The sequence below is a fragment of the Terrapene carolina genome, unplaced genomic scaffold, assembly GCF_002925995.2.
Source record: "Terrapene carolina triunguis isolate 2854851 unplaced genomic scaffold, T_m_triunguis-2.0 Scaffold33891, whole genome shotgun sequence".
Classification (NCBI taxonomy): domain Eukaryota; kingdom Metazoa; phylum Chordata; order Testudines; family Emydidae; genus Terrapene; species Terrapene triunguis.
In genome coordinates, this window is record NW_020698242.1 from 13,010,964 (window position 1) to 13,032,402 (window position 21,439).

Below are 21,439 nucleotides of genomic sequence, written 5' to 3' on the forward strand. Positions count from 1 at the left end.
TCTGAAAGTTCTTGGGCTGAGACGGGCGTTTTACCTTGTGAATTGTGCAGTATTGATAAGCTTGAAGGCTGATCAATACAGCACAGTTCAACAGGGTACTTAAGCACGTACCTGACTTCAAGCATGTGAGCAGTCCCATTAAGTTCATGCCAAAGTACCTTGTTGACTGGGAATTTCTGAGCCTCCTGCTAGTGATGAGGAGGCAGTGCATTTGTAACGCAAGCTGTATCAAGAAGCCCCATGTCAGTGCTGCTAAACCGGCGTCCGTCCACCTATAACCTGATTGCACAGTTGGAAAGATGTCACTGTTCAGATTGGATTCAAACATGAAGTTGTTTTTTGGATTATCAGGTGTTTCAGGGTGGTGGAGCTTAATGAGGATCTTCTTGTGATGATTTAGGAGTGGGGGCAACAGTCACATGAGAAGGCAAAAACAACTGAAAAGGAAAAGCAACACTCGGAGGAAACAGCAGTGAAAGGCCCTAGGGAAAACCCTAAGATGGACATATTCTCCACCTGTCTATAGGTGGGCTTTTAAACCAGTATCACTTTTGGTTCCTCTTTAAATCATGTCTAATATATTTTAAAAACCAACTGTCTCACATTCAGAAATGCTGAGCAGCCACAAATCCAGCCAGAGTCCGTGGACACCAGATGTGTTCAGCACCAATGAAAGTCGGGTCTCTAATGTCTGGTGGTCCCAGGCAAAGCAGAAGTCCAGCAGCCCCAAAGTCCAGTGCAATGTGTACCAAAACCCCATTGTTTTTAGAAACACTTTGCGTCCGGAGGGTTTGAACAGATCATTCAGGTGAGCGAAATAAAGTAAAACGAGGGGTTGTCAGTGTCCTGTCCACCCAGAATTGATGTGGTGACAGTGACATATGGGATAACGGCGAGGGAGAGATTGATTACACTGCTCTAAACTGGAGGGCGTCGGAGGATGCCATATGCCGGGAGAGCAAAGCTGGGCAGCTTACAAGACTCTCTAGATCCCAGGAGTGATTGATAGCCTCAGGTAATGAGGCTTTTCAGATCCATCCTCCTCAACTGTTTTATTTTTTTGACTGAGTAGCAGTGGTGGATCCCACAGCTCAGAGATCTGTGTGGTTGGGAAGGGGGCATCGAGACTAAGTTCGGAGGACATAGGACCCAGCAGCTTCTGAGAAGGAAGCATGACCTGGGATCTATAATAAGACTCTGTCGTGCTTGAGAGTGTAAAGACGGCCCCTGTAGATGAACAGGAACCGAGCTCTTTCATTGGATTAACGTGTAAGTAACACAGTAAGAAGTCTGAAGGGGAGCTGTGGCGCCTGGCTTTTCCTGCAGTGACCTTCAAAGAGCTCCTGCGACATGCTCCTTGGAATAAGGGAGCAGAGTGAGGGGAGGACACGATATAAAATATCCAAGTGCAAAGCTTGGGGGTGGCAGCAGCTACCTGAGCCCAGGGAGTGGGGTTGTGACACCCCAGCTAGGCATGTGTTGCTTCCTTCCCATGGCCCCCACCCTGTCACTCCCCTTTCCATCTGTGGCCTGCCAGACGAAGGAAAATGTACTTTCTTGCCCCCGCTGCCCTTCCCAGCACTGTGGCCATCGCTTCTGGTTCTCAACATTTCCCCAAGGCCCCTCTTCCACGGCTCATTGCTTGAGCTGGGCTTGCGCACTCGCCAGTGCAACTCCCTGGGCTGGGCACATCTGTAGAGCCTGGTAGTTTTCTCTCCTTCCCAAAGACACGGAGCGGCTGCAGAGGAGCCTTTACCCAAGACTCAGTAGTGACGGAGTGGAACATTTCCCCACACAGGGTGTGAATCACTTCCTCTGCTCCATGGCTTTGGTCTCCTCCCACTTCGCTTTCCCCTGATGCTTTTCAGGTGCTATTGCCCCGAGTCCTGTAACGGCAGAAGGAAGGAGGTCCCTTTAGATTAGGTTCCACTGTATCTGGTGGATTTCTAACCTGTGCATTTATAACTCCTCCTGCCAAGCGCTCTCTGGGACGGGAAGACGCTCCCTTTAGTTCAGTGGGGCTGAGTCCTTTGTTAAACGTGTCCTGTGATATTAACAATAACAACATGGTTTGTATTGTTGTACAGACCAGATTGTTCTGAGGCAGCGAAGTGGGGGGGGGGGGGGGGGTTAAGGGCGGAGGGGGTTCGTGAAGTAGAAAGTAATGAAATTGAGCCAGAGAGCAGGACTGAGGGGAGAGCAGCCAAGCAGCACTGCCATCCAGGGTCACAGCATAAAGGAGAATCACTTGTTCCCCTTCAATCAATTCACGCTTTTGTTCCCCACCGCATGCCCCTCTCTGCGGCTGAGCACGCCAAGGGAGGGAGGGGAGAGGAGGCAGGCGTTGTCAGGAGCTGTTAAGAAATACATTTATCAACAACAGGGCAAAATCCAGAAAGGAGGGAAGGAGCCTGCTATCCCCAAAGCTGAGCTGGCAACAATCTTTTATTTATTGATGGCTTTGTTCTGCTCCCATGTTGGGGAATGCTCAGCAAGGGGGACAAGTAGCAATGTGGCAGGAAAGTTAGCCACATTTAAGTATTTAGGCCTCTCCTCCACCACTTCCAAACGGTCCCAGGTGGAGATGTTCGGCCAGTCCTAGAGCCCTTTGAGTCATTCACACATTGCCATAGCCAGGTCCTTGAATTTGCCCCAGTTTGTAGTTTCCAAGTGTTAGTAGGACAGGTAATCAAAGACTTTTTGTCCTTTTTTTGAGTGTTTCTTTAGGAGGGATGCGGTTAGTGAAAGCTTCTTCTGCTGGCTCCCAAACTGAGCCATCCGTCTAGTTAGACTGTGGCTGCATCTTAGTAGAAGTCTTTGATGGAATATTTTTCAAACCAATGGAATGTCAGGATATACAGGAAGAGCATGTTCCTGTGATGTCGTCAGAGGTTAATTTCCAGTGAGGGTCACGTCTTATTTAAAATTGAAAGGGGCCCATTTCACAAAGCTGAAAACAATTGAGCCAAGTCAGTTGAGACAGAGAATTGAAACAGAAAAATTTGAATGATAATTTGGAATTGTTTAAGAACACTTTACTAGATAATCAAAAAGCCACACTCCCACAGCTGAGAAAGAAGGCCACAGTGGTAAAAATCAACCTGGCTTGGTAGAGAAGTGAAAGTAGCTATACAAATAATTATATATAAAAACAAATAGAAGAAAGGGGATGTTGATAGTAATTAATTAAATCAGAAGCTAGGAATTGTAGAAAATGGATAAAGGAAGCAAAGGGACAAGAAAAAAATCTATGGACCGCATCGTTAAGGATGTAAGACATTTTTAAAGTATATGTGGAAATGGTAGAATTGTCATTAATAATGCAGAAAAAGCAGAACAGGTCAATAAATATTTCTGTGCTGTATCTGGGAAAAAGCTGGATGATGAAGTCATATAATATGATGGAATACTTTACATTCCAACAGTAACACAGGAGAATGCTAAAGAGCAGCTTCTAAAGCTAGACACTTTTAAATCAGCAGATCTGAATAACTTTCATCCAAGAGTTTTAAAAGAGCTGACCGAGGAGCCCTCTGAATAATTAATGTTGATTTTTCAATAAGTCTTGGAACTCTGGGGAAGTTCAAGAAGACTGGAAGAAAGGTAATGTGCCTATATTTTAAAAGGGTAAAGCAGATGACCCAGGTAATTATAGGCCTGTCAGTCTGACATCAATCCCGGGCAAAATAATGGAATGGCTGATAAGGGGCTTGATTAACAAAGAATTAAAAGAGGGTGCTATAATTAATACCAATCAAGATGGATTTATGGAAAATAGATCCTGTCAAATTAACTTGATATCTTTTATGATGAGATTACAAGTTTGGTTGATAAAGGTAATGTGACATAATATATTTAGACTTCTTTAAGGCATTTGAGTTGGTATTGCACGATATTTTGATTCAGAAACTAGAATGATACAAAAACAACATGGTACACAGTAAATGCATTAAAAACTGGCTAACTGATAGGTCTCAAAATGTAATTGTAAATGGAAAAATCCTAATTGAGCAGCTGTGTTCCTAGTGGTGTCTGCTGGGATCGGTTCTTGACCCTATGCTATTTAATATTTGTTATCAATGACCTGAAAGAAAATACAGTTTGAGAACCACTGCAATATGCTAAACGTAAGGTCATACATCTAGGAACAAAGAGTGTAGGCCATACTTGCAGGATGGGGAAGCAGTGACTCTGAACAGGACTTGGAAGTCATGGTGGATAATCAGCTGAACATGAGACAGTACAACACTGTGGCCAAAAGGGCTAACGTGATCCTTGGATGCATAAACAGGGGAATCTTGACTAGGGTTAGGGAGGTTGTATTATCTCTGTCTTTGGCACTGGTGCAGCCACTAATGGACTCCTGTCTTGAGTTCTGGTGTCCACAATTCAAGAAGGATGTTGATAAGTTGGAGAGGGCTCAGAGAAGAGCAGTGAGAATGGTTAAAGGATTGGAAAACCTGCCTTAGAGTGATAGACTCAAGGAGCTCAATCTATTTAGCTTTAGCGAAGGTGAAGGGGTGACTTGATCACAGTCTATAAATACCTACATGGAAAACAGAAACTTGGTAATAAAGGGCTCTTCAGTCTAGCAAACAAAGATCTAACCCAACGATTCTCAAACTTTTGTACTAGTGACCCCTTTCACACAGCAAGCCTCTGAGTGCAACCGCCCCTTATAAATTAAAAACACTTTTTTACATATTTAACACCATTATAAATGCTGGAGGCAAAGCGGGGTTTGGGGTGGAGGCTGACAGCTCGTGACCCCCCCACACACACAGTCACACAATAACCTCACGACCCCCTGAGGCGTCCCGACCCCATTTTGAGAACCCCTGATATAATGAGATCCCATGGCCAGAAGGTAAAACTAGACAAATTCAGATTAGAAATAAGGTGCAATTTTTTAACACTGAGGTAATTAATCATTGGAACAACTTACTAAGAGATGAGGTGGATTCTCCATCACTGACCATGTTAAAATCAAGACTGGATTTGGCCTTCTGGCCTTGGAATCTATAAACTTATAAACATTTCAGCAAAGGAGATCTCCTCTCTCCCTCCCCCCACATATACACATTGCAAGAGTTTCTCTCTGTGAGTCGAGTACTTTGGCTCAGACCCTTGTGTATTGTAGTGGTCAATATGCTGTTTCTTCCCTTTAAGAAGGAAGAGGATCTCTGAGCTTTGAAAGGCTGGTGACTTCATATAGCACTGTCCAGGGCTGTATTTCCTAAAGGAATGGATGGACTCTGCCATACATGTTTATTTTCATGTGCATGTTAACAGTTCTAAAAGGTGCTGGCTATTGGAAGCTACAGTTTCTACACATCATCCCACATTGGCTGATTGAGAGAGTGAAAGCAGTGGTGTGATTCACTGCCAAGATTCCCCTGGTGCTTCTGAGAATAAGTTGATTGATGGTGTGGGGGTCAGAATGGAGGGGGTTTTGGACATCATTGTACAGTAGATTGGGTTCAAGATGGCAGGGATGCAGGGGGTTCATCATTTTCATAAGTATTAGGCAGCAGTATGGGTTAGAGATAAGAAACCACACTTGATAGACTCATTCTGATTGGACAAGTCACTTTCCCGCCCTCTGCCTCAGTTTCCCTTTACATCGTACTAAGGAATGCTCACATAGCTATTTGAAGGGTTTGTAAAGTACTTGCTTGTGAGCCTTCTCCCAAAGGTGGTATGGAAGAGCCAGTGGCGGCAGTGACATGAAGGCTATTCTCCTCCATAGTTTGTATTTAGGTGCCTTTTCTTCTTTCCTTTCCAGGTTTGGGAGAAGTTCTTAAGCCCCAGAGCTCCACGGATCAGCATCTTCATGGCGGTCCCCACTATTTACTCCAGACTTGTGGAGCATTATGACAGGCATTTCTCTCAGCCTTCTGTCCAGGATTTCGTACGTGCCACGTGCCGGGATAATTTCAGGTAGCTCAAAGATGCCCGTCTTCACAGCCTAAGAGGCTTACAGACGAGACCTAGGGAGTACATCCTCTACAATAGATACGCTCACGCTGTCCCAGCCTTCCTGGGCTGGAGAAGGCTCACTAACACTGTGGAAAATGTTACGAGGGGAGGGTGTGAAGAAGGCTGGGCGCGGGTGATGGAGGAATGGAGAAGTTTGAGCTGTGTGCAGAGCATCTCGAGGGTAGCACCAGCAGTGAGCACAGTGGATTGTATGATGTCATTCCTGTAGTGCTTCCAGGTTCTCTAGGATTCTCTCGAGTTGTGGTACCAGGTTCTGCTTCAGTCCAATGACCAGGCCAATGGCAGGCTGTCTCTTGCTTATTAAAAACCATCCGTCACGTATGGGCTCACAGTCCTGGCTCCAAAGCACAGACGTGTAGGCAGTTCTGTTCAGGCAGAGTGCCTGGCTAAAGCCTGGCCCTGCAGGATTCTTTTCTAAACTTCGCCACTCTGCAAAGCTGGGCAAATCACGTCGCTTCTCCGGGCTTTAATTTCTCACCCTGAAAAGTGGGAATGATGATCCCTTGCAAGAGCGATTCATATGTGGGGTCGTTCTGATCCTCTAGTCTGACCTCCTGCATAACACAGGCCAGAGAACCTCACCCAATAATTTCCATATCAACCATACGTTCTCTTTGAGCTAGAGGGTCTCTTTTTAGAAACGCATCCAGTCTTGACTTAGACTGCAAGTGATGGAGGATCTGCTGTGTCTGTGCCGGGTGATGTAACTTTCTGACACTGCTGAATGGCCTGAGGTTCCCCAAGGCACTACAGATGGGCAAAGGCTTCTTGTACTACAGCAGTAATTCTCTAGGTAAAGAATATGCCGGTGATGCTCACCGCGTGGCATTTCCTTGCACAGGTTAATGGTTTCAGGATCGGCAGCCCTTCCTGTGCCAGTCCTGGAGAGGTGGAAGAACATCACCGGACACACGCTGCTGGAGAGGTACGGGATGACAGAGATCGGAATGGCACTTTCTAACCCCTTGCACGGAGTTCGTGTCCCAGGTATAAATCGTCTTCGAAAGGTGGAGAGGGTTGAGACACCTTTGTGCCAACCTATCTTTTAGTGTTGTAAATGCGTTTTGTTCTTCTGCTCGGAGAATGTGTGTCCGTACCCAAACTTCTCCCAGGACAGGACTGGGTTAGGCAGGAAGCTGCTGGTCAGGACTGGGGGCATTGGCAAAGCTGTAGGGGAAGGAGGGGTCAAGGAGTAGGATGAGGGGGGTGCTGCTGGTCAGGATTCAGGGGCATTCGCAGAACTGTGGCGACCCATAATTGTTAATAGTGGGGGGGCCCAATGTAAAGGTTCAGAGGAGCCCATGCATCAACTCCGGGTGCAGGAACCTTCCAGCCCCACCTCCTTGGCCCAGGACAGCCAATCCCGCTGGCTCCTGGGGCTGCAGGAGTGGGGCGCACGTGCCCATGGGCCAGCCCCCGTCCCTGGGCAGGGAACTCCAGTTTCTCCCTGGAGTTCCCCGGCCCTCTCAGACACTTCAGCAGAGGGAGAAGTGCAGACAATGCCGCTAACTCAGCACAGGGAACCTGCTGCTGCTGTCTTCCCTAGTAGCCCAGTGCCAGGTCCAGGGCTGCTGCGCTCTCCCTGCCCTGGCAGGGTAACCTTCTGCGCGGGCCACTGTTGCCACCCCAGCCAGGATCTTGCAGGCAGTTGCTGCACTGCACAGAGGCAGTGACCTGGAGCGGCCACTCTCACCCGGCAGGAGAAGTGGCTCCATCCTACTGCCTCCACTCCCCACTCGGGCCTGGCTACCAGGGAGAGGGGCCACGCAAGCTGGAAATGTGCCGGGAGTAGGGTGCAGCATGAGAAGGACAATGCCTTCAACACTCCCGGGGAGCATGTAACCCTCTGCGCCCCCCCACGTCACCGCTGGCTGTGTAGGGACCCAGAGCTAGGATGGGGGATGCTGCCTGTCAGGATTGAGTGCCATGGGCATAGCTGGGGAAGCGGGGTTAGGATGGGGGTGCTGCCAGTGGTGATTGAGGTGTCTGGGTAGAACCATGGGAGTAGCCACTGTAATATCAGGGAGGATGCACTGGCGGAGCTGTGAGTGGAAAGCTGCAATGTGCATCGTAGCCCCAGTTTGTCATAAAGAAATAAAAACGTCTGCAACTCAGTCCTGACTTCACTCAGCTGTGGCAGAACATTTTTACTGAAGGGTTCCTGGTAACATGTTTTTACCAGCTGTTTTAGGACTTTCCAGTGATAAAGGGAAATGCACTTGTATGATAAAGAAAGAGGTAAATCGTAGTAAGAGCCTCTCTTTATAGTCCACAAGGGACGTGTTGTAGAGCAGTTGCCTAATGGTGTCTGAGAAAGAGGGGTCAGCCCCTGTCTGTCTGCAGGGATTTTCCAGCTCCTCTTAGAGCTGCTGGAAGCAGCCAAACCAAGTTTCAGCATAGACCCTCCTGCTGGTTGTCTCTGTTCTTCACACGCTTACCTCCACAGAAGTGACACTGCTGGCTAGGTTGAGTCTATATCTGTCTCCTCTGGCACAGCACTTCCTTGTTCCCAAAGGCTTTGTGCTTCCGCACTGCAGCACAGCAGAAGGACAGAGCCCTCTGTGTCTTGCCTTTTGCTTCAGCTCCTGGCTAATAACTTTCCTGCCTTCCCAAGAGAAGGGCTGGCTCTTTGACCTTCTCCATGAAAGGTTAACCTGTAATACATGAGCAAGCAGGAAGCCTAGTGTTCAGCTGAGAATCAGGCCTGCTGGAGAGATTGGTGAGGTGTATGCTTTGCATTCAGTGACGGAGGGCTCTCTGAACCTGCTTTCCTTGTAACTGAAGGGCCTATCCACCCTTCGTTCTGAGGGCATCATCTGACCTTCCTCCACCTCTTCCTGATGAGGAGAGAGGCACGCTGCATCAAGGTGGAATTTATTTATTTAGAATGATCTGTTGCAGATTCACTGGTTTTTAACAGAATCTGCTTGCTGCTTTTTGTTTCGATTCAATGAGGAGCAGTCACAGACTGGCTCAGGCTCTTCAGAGCCTCCAGCACAACCTGAAGTCTTCGATGGAAAAGGTGGATCAGTCCAGCACCCCCACTTCTGCGGCGAGTCCCAGGGAGGGGCCTGTCCCCCAATTGTATCCATGTCTGGTATCTCAGTTAGATTCTCCCCCAGCTAGCAAAGTGCACAAGGCTGGGTACTTGAGATAGGATGTCTGTTCACTCTTATTTTAGTGCAGGTGTATTGCTCCTTTACAACCTAATACCTCCGGTTCTGTGAATGTACGGAGGTTGGAGATGAATTTTAGAGGTCACCACATGGGAGGCTGCTGCTGGAAGTAGTTCTGATCTGTCCCTCCAGCACTGTTGGTTAAATGTGTAAGGTTCAGCACAAGCAGCTTCTTGTGGACAAGGGTTGTTGTGCTGCTTTTCTCTCTGAGGCTGTTCTGACCCTACAAGTCAGGTCTCATTGGTCCTGGTTTGAGAATGTGCTGTCACTGCATATTCATCGAGAAAAAGAACCTCTCACCTGTGAGCATGAATTTGAGGAGTAACATCATCACTAAACCAGGTCCGCCCCCTTCTGGGCAGATAAGTGACTGAGCCTTCACAATGTAGCCGAGGGGCTTAGAATGCCATTGCGTTCGTTCACTCGAAGGACAGTTAGCCCAGCTGATCTCCTGCTGAATGGCCTTGGTGCCTATGGAGGGTTATGAATGTGGCCAGCCCTACTTAGCCAGCCCAGACATAGCCCAAATTTGCTTTCTGATGCATCTTCCTCCCCCTGCCTTTGCTCCACACAGCTTTTGAATCTTTGTGATGTTTCCTCTTTGTCTTTCTTGTTACTGTTGTAGTTTTCAGTACCTAAGAGGGAGACTGAGCTAAACTGGGCCAAATAAATAAAGGTAAAATTCGCTGTCTTCCATTGTTGTATGCAGAGTGGTGGCCATGTCAGACCCAGGATATTAGAGAGACAAGGTGGGGGAGGGCCCAACTTCAGTTGGTGAGAGAGAGAGAAGCTTGGGTCAGAACACAGCCCCCCCTCAGCTGAGCAGCACAGGCCACCAAGAACACATGGCTCCAGGGCTCAGCGTCTCAGCATGGACTGCCTGTGGAGTACAGTCTCAATTGCAGGCGGTTGTTTTCTATCTTCAAAGTTGTCTATGGCACCCAAGTTACCTGAGGAGACTGAACACCTTGCCAGGCATCATTATCACTCCCCACGACAGCTCAATTCCACTGGAGCAAAACTCTCCCCTGGGAGGGAGCCTCATGCATACAGGAGATGGAGCTTTCTCGGACTCTGGCTGATGAACCTGGAAATCACTCCGGATCAGAACAAAATGCAAATGCACTTCTCCAACCTTGCTGTCCCCCAATAACACACTCAGAGATCATCCCCCTCCTACACCAAATCTCGTCCCTGCTGACTAGAAGACAGAGCAAGTATGAGAATTATTTTGTCACGGGCACACTTTGTAATTTTGTGAGGTGCCTGGATACCACAATGATGGGCACAGTATAAACACTAAGGCTTAGTCTGCACTACAGAGTTTGGTCAATGTAAGGCAGCTTAGGTTGACATAACTATGTAAGTGTACACATGTAGCGATGTGGGACTCGCCCCTGCGGCGCCCCCTGCTGGTCTCTAGTGTTCCAGGCGTTGGAGCGCCCTCTGCAGGTCAATTTCCCCTGTTGCTGGCCCCCTATCCCTCCCGGACCCCAGTGCCCCCTCCCTTGGGTGCTGCCCCCTGGCAGTACCTCACACTGTTTGGGCTGTCCTCGCAAGGGAATTCCCACCCTCTGTCCCCACCTTGCCTCAATGTTCACTGCCAGTCCTCATCTAGCCCCCACACTCTGGGGCAGACTGCAGTCCATATCACTCATCATTGGCAAGGGGGGTTTGAACCTGCTGCCTCCACCTACCCCCAGGCTGCACCTCTGCAACCCCAGTACCTTTTCAGGCCTTTGGCTAGGCCTGCAGCCTGGGGGTTTTCCAGGTGGGAGCTCCCTGGCTCCCTTGCCCTATTCCCCAGCACTGCTCTACTCCAGTACCTTAGTCAAGTCCCAGGCAGCCAGGCCTTTCTCTCTCTGCGCCTAGAGAGAGACTGCCTTTGCTCCTGGCCCACAGCCTCCTTATAGGGCCAGCTGCGGCCTGATTGGGGCGTGGCCCAGCTGTGGCTACTTCCCCAATCAGTCCAGGTTTTCCCCTACCACAGCCCTCTCCCAGGGCTGTTTTAAGCTCTTCAGGGCAGGAGCAGGTAGCCACCCCGCTACAACACACTACAGCCTTGCTCCTGTCGATGTAAGTGCCCTACCAACGCCAACATCCTAACTCCACCTCCATGACAGGCGTAGGGCTTATGTCAGTGTAGCTAGGGTGAGGCAGTGTCTACTGGGTTACTTACATCAGCTGTTGGCTCTCATTCTTGTCAATTTTATGGCTCCATGCAGGAGCTGTGAAATTGACAAGAAAGCTGGGCTGTCACCCTGGGGCGGGGCGGGGGCTCCAGGTAGAGCCTGGCTGCTCCCAGCTCCCAGCCGGGCTGTTGCCCGGATGCCCCACTCCCCACTGGGCTGCTCCCCGTCCTCCCCATGGCTGCACCAAGGCTCCCTGCTCCCCGCCAGGAGCCTGGGCAGCAGCAACAAGGCACCTGACTGCATCCTGGCTCCCGGCTACATGGAGGCTTTCCGGGCTCCCCACTGGGAGTCCAGCAACCGACCAGACCTGGGCAAAGAGCTCCCGGTAAGGAGCTGTGTGCAGAGCTGAGAGCCTCTTGCCCCCTCCCCCCGCCCCCCTTTTCAGTTAGCGGAAGTGCTCCCACTGAGGACGTGCACCACCGAAAGAAGGAGGGTAGTGTGGACATGAACCGCTGCAGCAATTACTGTGGTGGTTGCAAGTTGACCTAACATAGGTCGACTTAAGTTTATAGTGTAGACATACCTTAAGGTGGGGCAGAGAGAGAGATGATTTCATTGCCTTTGTAGTCAGTAGAAAAAGTGAGAGTAACCACCAGAATGAGAGAGAAGTTTTCCAAGGGATAAAGGTGAAAAAGAAGTGAGAGTGAGGGTGACACCGGAACAGGCGAAAGAGAATAATTAGACCCAGAGACAGAGTCTCCATGGCTGGATTGCTGACACTCTAGAATAAACTGACCCTATGGGCATAATGAGAGTACCCCCAGCAGAGACAATAGCCAAGGCCTGGAGAAGTCTTAGTAACAGATCACACACACGTGCACACACACATCTCCATATATAAAGGGATTGCGGTAGAAATAGACAGCTACAGACCTGTCAGTCTAACCTCTGTGTTGGAAAATACTGTAGAGGGAAGAGTAAGGGATGACTTGGACAGGTATGGGTTACTTGGAGATACTTGGTCTGGATTCTGATAAACAGGTTTGATTAATTTATTTCAGGAACTGGCAATTGAAAAGCAGGTGGGTGAAGCAGAGAGCTAATTTACTTGGGTTTTGAAAAGGCTTTTGATCCAGTATCCCGTTAAAGGCTAATGTCTAAGGGTATCCAGGCACAGTACAATATTGAGGGTGAAATTTTCAACAGGATAAATAGGTTAATGGCTTGGTAACAAAGGAGTGGGGGTTAATTGGGACAGTTCCTATGGCGAAGGGGTATTAAAAGGGGGAGTTCTGCACTGATTAGTGCTGAGCTCACACCTGTTCACGCTCACCATTGACCTCTGGAAGGGGGTGTGCTGCAAGGTGGGCAAAACTTTAGAGAACACGGAGCGGGGAGGGCCAGCCAGTCCTAAAAAGGAGACACTGGATTCAGTGAGACCTAAAAACAATAGAGGCAACAGTGGATTAGGAACGGATGCAGTGTAATATATCCAAGTGCTAGTAAGGTTTGAAAGGAGGAGATCACACTGGTACTGCACAAAAGGCTGCAGAGACCACGCATGGAGGGTCTGACACTGTCAGGGCATCATATTACAGGGAGAAGATTGAAGGACTGGGAAAGGTACAGAACAGAGCAGCCAGGAGAATCAAGGGACTCGGGTTATAATAACTATTCCAGAGGATACAAAATTCAGAAAGCACCAGCCATTCAGGGAGTTCAGGGAAACTTCCTTATACAGAGGGTAATGGATCTGCAGAACAGACTCCCAAAGAAACTGCATCTGTAAACATATTAAAAAAGGGTTTAGATGAGCAAAAGCATTACATGGGACAAAAGCTAGACAGAGGTTGACAGCCCTCAGTGTACTGCTGTCTGGTGCTATTACTGTCTTTATTAAAAAATTAGCAATGTATCACTCTGCTAAATAGGGGAAATCAAGTGGCAAACTCCTCTGAAAATTGAAGAGATTCCAGGACAGCAGCCTTTGGAGCCTTGCCTTGCTTACCCTTGCCTTTTCTCCCCTGACATTTCTCTCTGTCGCAACCACCAGGGCCGTCCCACCGATGGCAGTGAGGGTGGCAGAGCCGGCATAAGCAAAGAATTGGCAGCTCACCAGCATTTTGGCCACCATGTCCATGGGCTCTCTGGCCATATTGAGAGCTGAAGTCCCCCCCCCAACACAGCAAATATGAGGGCAGTGGGGAAGTGTTAAAAAGCCACAACCCGAGATGTTTTGACTCTGTGAGTGGCAGATCTGTGCTCCTCTGAACAGCCCACATTCCATTTGACCATACTGAGATATCTGTGTTAAAAGTAACCCTTCCCCCTGCCCTACACACACACACGCAGACGCACAAGTCCAATCCCCGTTAGATTTAGAGCAGGAGCAATAGCAAGAGCAAAATGCTTCATTATTTGCAGTTTCCATAAGCTCTTGCCTCAGAGGTGACTTGGCCCCCAGCCTCCCTTCTTGATATAGCTGGTGTCTGAGGGGTCGAGAGCTCTAAAAGCCACTCTCTTGGGAACTCTGTCATGCCACCTGGAACATCCCTGACAGCCTGGCCTCAAGGGAGGGTTTGCTTGCCAGCCGAAGCATAGCTCTGAAGGTGCAGGGGAGAGAGGGGGGAGAGCCTGTATTTTCAAAAGGAGAAAAGATGAAAGATTCGAAAGATAAATGTTTGCTTGTATATGGTTAAAACCCTGTTTAAAATGCCTCTGTTTTCACCAGCTCTCATTCTAATCCCCCTGGTGCTGTTACTGTGAAGGGAAATGAATAATTCATGGACCGAGAATGCCTCACTGGGCCTAATCACCACTTTAATTGGAGGTTTAGATCAGAGGCGGCTAATAGCTCCTACAGCGGGGACTCCATGTATTGTTGACAGTGAGATCGCTGAGTGCCTTATCGTTGGCCTGTTTCAATTCTCCCAGGACGCCACCACACATACCAGCAGCAAGGTCCCCAGATACCGAAGGACGTAGACCACAAGGCCAATTAAATTTATCTGGGAAGAGCTGACAACTTTTTTAAACAGAGGAGAACTGGTGAAAGAATAATAGGGTCACTCTCCTTTCTGACTGCAGCCTGTCTGATGCTGACTGAGCTGACACTGTGTGGGCATGTTGCCAGCATTTCTTAACATGCATGAGCGGATGAATTGGGAGGTGTTGAGGGGGAAGGTGCAGGGGTTTCTCCCCAGTTCTAGTCCTGAATTCTGACCAGTACTAAAAGGAAGCCAATGCTGGTTTTTACTCACCATCTTGTAATCTAATTCTGGTCTCCGCTGACTCAAATGGAGTTACTCCTGATTTACACGGCCGTGAGCTCAGAATCTGTCTGATCTTTATTTTAAAATGCCACATGGGCCTGAGAAGCTCAAGTCATTGTCTTTGCATGAAGACTTTAATTATAATGTTGTGTTCATGTAGCTGCTATTCACATTGTCAGCATTTTCCAGCATTTATGGACCATTTTCAAAGGTTTATCATATTTGTTTAACACCAAAAAGACACTTTATGGATGGAGTGTGATAAACCAGCTTCCAAGCTACTGGGGGCTTGTTTTACATATTAATTTTATTTTAGCTGTATAGGAAATAAATTGATGGAGCTATTTATTAGTGTAATGTGAGCAGAAACCTCCTTCTCCCCCAATATGAAATCACTGCTGTGCTCAAGGAAGACCCCATAAGAACAGCCATACTGGGTCAGACCAGAGGTTCATCTAGCCCAGTATCCTGTCATCCGACAGTGGACAGTGCCAGATGCCCCAGAGGGAATGAACAGAACAGGGAATCATCAAGTGATCCATCCTGTTGCCCATTCCCCGCTTTTGGCAATAAAAGGCTAGGGATACCATCCCTGCCCATCCTGGCTAATAGCCATTGATGGACCTATCCTCCATGAACTTATCTAGTTCTTTTTGAATCCTGTTATAGTCTTGGCCTTCACAGCATCCTCTGGCAAAGAGTTCCATAGGTCGACTCTGCGTTGTGTGAAGAAATACTTCCTTTTGTTTGTTTTAAACCTGCTGCCTGTTAATTTCATTTGGTGACCCCTAGTTTGCGTGTTATGAGAAGGAGTAAATAATACTTCCTTATTTATTTTCTCCACACCAGCCATGATTTTATAGACCTCTATCATATCCCCCCTTAGTCGTCTGTTTTCCAAGCTGAAAAGGTCCAGTTTTATTAATCTCTCTTCATACGGAAGCCGTTCCATATCCCTAATCATTTTTGTTGCCCTTTTCCAAACGTTTTCCAATTCCAGTATACCTTTTTTGAGATGGGGCGACCACATCTGCACGCAGTATTCAAGGTGTGGGTGTACCATGGATTTATATAGAGGCAAAATGATATTTTCTATCATATTATCTATCCCTTTCTTGATGATTCCCAACATTCGGTTTGATTTTTTGAGTGCCGCTGCACATTGAGTGGATGTTTTCAGAGAACTAGCCACAACCACCCAAATGAAAACAAGGCTGGGAGCACATGCCGTGATTGTGAATCGTACACAGCCTTGTATGGGAAGAACAGCAATCCTTTGTTCCTTTTTTTAATTAGAGTTGGAAAAATCAATATTAAAATCACAGTGGGACTAGCTGCCTCTTGGAATTGATTGTAGGAGCCTTTCACCACTAGGGTCACCAGTTCAAATCCAGAGCAATAATGGCAAAAAGTCATTCCCGTCTGATGGCTGTGTGCTGGCCTGTGTGGAATGAGTTGCATCTCAGACCAGTTCCTAGTGGGCAAGTGTGCTCCATGCAAACACCACCATCATCACAGTTGATGATGTAAGGAACAGGGGGAGAAGGATAGTAGCTCAGGGTATAATTTTCAGAAGTGTCTCAGGGACTTTAGCGTCGAAGTTCCATTTTCAGAAAAAGCCAATGAGACTTTCCCTAAGTACTCAAAATTCGTAGATGCGTAGAGAGTAAAGCAAGAAGAGACCATTCGCTCATCAAGTCTGACCTCCTGTATATCACAAACCATTAAATTTCACCCAGTTACACCTGTATTGAGGCCAATAACTTGTTTGGCTAAAGTATATCTTCCGGAAAGCCATCCAATCTTGATTTGAAGTCCTTAAGAGATGGAGAATCCATCACTTTCCTTGTTAGTTTGTGCCAATGATTTATCATTCTCACCGTTAAAAATTTCTAATGATAATTTATGTGACTTTAGCTTCCAACTATTGGTTCTTGTTCTGCCTTTCTCTGCTCGGTTAAAGAGCCCTTTAGTACCTCATATTTTCTCCCCAAGAAGGGAAGGAAGAAAAAGGAAGTGGGACATAGGCTCCTAAGTCATGTAAGTGTTTTTGAAAATGTTGTCCCAAGTAATCAGGGTGTACCCCAACATGCTACAATGTGTCCGGCTTTTCAGGTATTTGCCATATTTTTGGTGACTTATGACATGACCTTGAGTGCTCCCAAAATTCACTAGGAGAAGTCTACCTGTTCAAAATATATTAGTACCAGTAGGCAGCACCATCTCCAATGGAATGGGATAAGTGCTTAGGTCAATCAGGCCTGGTCTACACTACGAGTTTAGGTCGACTTTAGCCGCGTTAAATCGACTTAAGCCTGGACACGTTTACACTACGAAGCCCTTTCTGTCGACTTAAAGGGCCCTTTAAACCGGTTTCCTAACACCACCTCGACAAGGGGATTAGCGATAAAATCGACCTTAGGGGGTCGGAATTGGGTTAGTGTGGACGGAATTCGACATTACTGGCCTCCGGGAGCTATCCCACAGTGCTTCATTGTGACCGCTCTGGACAGCACTCTCATCTCAGATGCACTGGCCAGGTAGACAGGAAAAGCCCCGCGAACGTTTGAATTTCATTTCCTGTTTGCTCAGCGTGGAGAGCACAGGTGACCATGCAGAGCTCATCAGCACAGGTAACCATGATGGAGTCCCAGTCCCAGTCCCAGGATCGCAGAAGAGCTCCAGCCTGGACCGAACGGGAGGTACAGGATCTGATCGCCATCTGGGGAGATGAAGCAGTGCTCGCCGAACTCCGAAACAGTAAAAGAAACGGCAAAACATTAGAAAAGATCTCCAAGGCCATGAAGGACAGAGGCCATAACAGGGACGCGCGGCAGTGCCGCGTGAAAATTAAGGAGCTAAGGCAAGCCTACCACAAAGTCAGAGACGCAAACGGAAGGTCCGGGGCAGAGCCGCAAACATGCCGCTACTACGCGGAGCTGCATGCCATTCTAGGGCGTGCAGCCACCACTAGCCCAAGCGTGTTCTATGAGTCCCTCTCTGCAAACGGGGAAGCGGGTTCGGCGGACGAGGAAGATGAGGATGGAGAGAACATAGATAGCTCACAGCAGCAAGGAAGCGGAGAAACCAGTTACCCCAACAGCCAGGATATGTTTGTCACCCTGGACCTGGAAACAGTAACCCCCGAACTGACCCAAGACCCTGAGGGCACACAGGGGACCTCTGGTGAGTGTACCTTTGTAAATATTACACATGGTTTAAAAACAAGCGTGTTTAATGATTAATGATTAATCTGCCCTGGCAATCGCGGCCAGTACAGCTACTGGAAAAGTCTGTTAACGTGTATGGGGATGGAGCGGAAATCCTCCAGGGACATCTCCAGAAAGCTCTCCTTCATGTAATCCCAAAGCCTTTGCAAAAGGTTTCTGGGGAGGGCTGCCTTATCCCGTCCGCCATGGTAGGACACTTTACCACGCCAGGCCAGTAGCACGTAGTCTGGAATCATTGCATAACAAAGCATGGCAGCGTATGGTCCCGGTGTTTGCTGGCATGCAGACAACATCCATTCCTTATCGCTCTTTGTTATCCTCAGGAGAGTGATATAATTCACGGTCACCTGGTTGAAATGGGGCAATTTTATTAAGGGGACATTCAGAGGTGCCCCTTCCTGCTCTGCTGAACAGAAATATACCCCGCTGTTAACCACGCGGTGGGGGGGAGGGGTGAAGTGACCATCCCAGAGAATTGGGTGTGAGGGGGAGGGGAGTTAGTTGGGTTTGTGCTGCATGTTAAACCTGAAATCGCAGCCCCTCCTTTTACATTGCAAACCCATTTTAAATGGCACGGGTGCTTGGTATGGGAAATGAGGGCAGAACTGTTTGAAACCATCCCCACATGTTAAGAAGGTTAAAAAAGCCCAAAGACTATATGTCTTACCATGGCTGCCTGCAAGCTGAAATCTGTGTCCTGGCACTGCGTGAGTGATCTCTCACACCAAACCAGGAGACTCTCAATATAAGAGGAAAAATGCGACCTTGTAACGAAAGCACATGTGCTGTGTGATGTTGTGAACAGCAAAATCTAACGTGAAAGAGTCTACCCATTGTTCTCTAAAATGTATCTTTTTTAACAACCTCTCCCTTCTCCACCAGCTGCAAATCTTACTCCTTCGCAGAGGCTAGTGAATATTCGAAGAAGGAAGCGAAGGACGCGTGACGAAATGTTTACTGAACTTCAGACTGCCTCCCACGCTGACAGAGCACAGCTGAATGCGTGGAGGCAGTCAATGACTGATTTTAAAAAAGCCCAATATGAGCGAGAGGAGAGGTGGCGTGCTGAATCGCGGGCTGAAGAGGAGAAGTTGCGTGCTGAAACGCGGGCTGAAGAGGAGAGGTGGCGTCAACTTGTAATCAGAAAGCAAGAGTCGATGCTCCGGCTGCTGGAGCATCAAAGTGATATGCTCCTGCGTATGGTTGAGCTGCAGGAAAGGCAGCAGGAGCAGAGACCGCCGCTACAGCCCCTCTGTAACCAGCAGCCATCCTCCCCAAGTCCCATTGCCTCCTCACCCAGACGCCCAAGAACACGGTGGGGGGGCCTTCGGCCACCCACTCACTCCACCCTAGATGATTTCCATAGCAATAAGTTTTAAAGTTTTAAATTGGAGTGTGTCCTTTTCCTTCCCTCCTCCCCCACCCATCCCGGGCTACCTTTCCAATTATCCCCCTAGTTGTGTGCTGAATTAATAAAGAATGCATGAATGTGAAGCAACAATGACTTTATTGCCTCTGCAAGTGGTGCTCGAAGGGGAGAGGGTAGTAGGGGAGGGTGGGGTGGTTGGTTTGCAGGGAAGTAGAGTTAACAGGGTGGTGGGGGAGGGGCAGAGGGTTCATCAAGGAGCAACAAACAGAAGTTTCACTCCGTAGCCTGGCCAGTCACAAAACTGGTTTTCAACGCTTCTCTGATGCGCACCGCGCCCTGCTGTGCTCCTCTAACCGCCCTGGTGTCTGGCTGCGCGTAATCAGCGGCCAGGCGATTTGCCTCAACCTCCCACCCCGCCATAAATGTCTCCCCCTTACTTTCACATATATTGTGGAGCGCACAGCAAGCAGCAATAACAATGGGGAGATTCTTTTCGCTAAGGTCTGAGCGAGTCAGTAAGCTGCGCCAGCGCGCTTTTAAACGGCCAAATGCACATTCCACCACCATTCGGCACTTGCTCAGCCTGTAGTTGAACAGGTCCTGACTACTGTCCAGGCTGCCTGTGTACGGCTTCATGAGCCATGGCATTAAGGGGTAGGCTGGGTCCCCAAGGATCACGATAGGCATTTCAACATCCCCAATGGTTATTTTCTGGTCTGGGAAGAAAGTCCCTTCCTCCAGCTTTCGAAACAGAAGAGACTGCCTGAAGACGCGAGCATCATGTACTCTTCCCGGCCAGCCCACGTTGATGTCGGTGAAACGTCCCTTGTGATCCACCAGGGCTTGCAGCAGCATTGAAAAGTACCCCTTGCGGTTTATGTAGTCGGCGGCTTGGTGCGCCGGTGCCAAGATAGGGATATGGGTTCCGTCTATGGCCCCACCACAGTTTGGGAATCCCATTGCAGCAAAGCCATCCACTATGGTCTGCACGTTTCCCAGAGTCACTACCCTTGATATCACCAGGTCTCTCATTGCCCTGGCAACTTGGATCACAGCAGCCCCCACAGTAGATTTGCCCACTCCAAATTGATTCCCAACTGACCGGTAGCTGTCTGGCGTTGCAAGCTTCCACAGGGCTATCGCCACTCGCTTCTCCACTGTGAGGGCTGCTCTCATCCTGGTATTCTGGCGCTTCAGGGCAGGGGAAAGCAAGTCACAAAGTTCCATGAAAGTGCCCTTACGCATGCGAAAGTTTCGCAGCCACTGGGCATCGTCCCAGACCTGCAACACGATGCGGTCCCACCACTCTGTGCTTGTTTCCCGGGCCCAGAATCGGCGGTCCACGGCATGAACCTGCCCCAGTAACACCAAGATTTCCACATTGCTGGGGCCTGTGCCTTGTGAGAGGTCCATGTCAATTTCCTCATCACTATCGTCGCCGCGCTGCAATCGCCTCCTCCTCAGCTGGTCCTGGTTTGGCTTTGGCATGTCCAGGAGGCTCTGCATGTTTTCCAGGACAATGCGCGTGGTGTTCATAGTGCTCATAATTGCCGCGGTGATCTGAGCGGGCTCCATGATCCCAGTGCTGGCTATGGCGTCTGGTCTGAAAAAAGGCGCGAAAGTAGTATCTGACGGACCAGGGGAAGAAGGGAGGGAGGGAGAGAGGGAGGGAGGGAGGGGCGAGTGACGACATGGCATACAGGTACAGGGAATTAAAATCAAGAAAGGTGGCTTTGCATCAGGGAGAAACACAAACAACTGTCACACAGAATGCCCCCCCCCCAAAGATTGAACTCAAAAGCCTGGGTTTAGCAGGAGGAAGGGGGGGAAGCAAATGAATACAGAATAAATCTATTTTTTACATCTTAAGACGACGGTGCAGCATGACTGATAGCCCTTGGCATTTTCTGGGTGCTTGGCAGCAAATACTGGGCGCTTGGCAGTTAGCCTTCAGGTCTACTGCACAATCTGATACCCACTGCAGTATGACAACGATGGATACCAGTCGTAATATACTATCTACTGCCCAAAAGGCAAGGGGTTGCTGCTGTGTAGCAATGTTGCCCCATCCTGCGCATACTACATCTGATAACCATCATCATCAAGGCAAGGGGGCTGGTGCAATGCAGCCCCACGGCTGCCAGCCCCATGTCTGCCAGCACCCAGATAGCCCTCGGCCTCTTCTGGGTGCTTAGCAGACAATATTGGGCACTTGGCAGAAAATAGCATACTACAACTGATAACCATCATTGTCTGCCCG

The 21,439-nt window shown here is 48.7% G+C and overlaps 1 protein-coding gene across 1 annotated transcript in view; it reads left to right on the forward strand.

The window, feature by feature from the left end:
- Positions 1 to 21,439, forward strand: part of LOC113409588 (acyl-CoA synthetase family member 3, mitochondrial-like) — a 65,148-nt gene that overhangs the window by 16,629 nt on the left and 27,080 nt on the right. The window contains exons 4-5 of the mRNA XM_026663695.1: positions 5,786 to 5,940; positions 6,842 to 6,987. Of these exons, the coding sequence (XP_026519480.1) occupies positions 5,786 to 5,940; positions 6,842 to 6,987 (301 nt within the window). The remainder of the gene's footprint in view (positions 1 to 5,785; positions 5,941 to 6,841; positions 6,988 to 21,439) is intronic.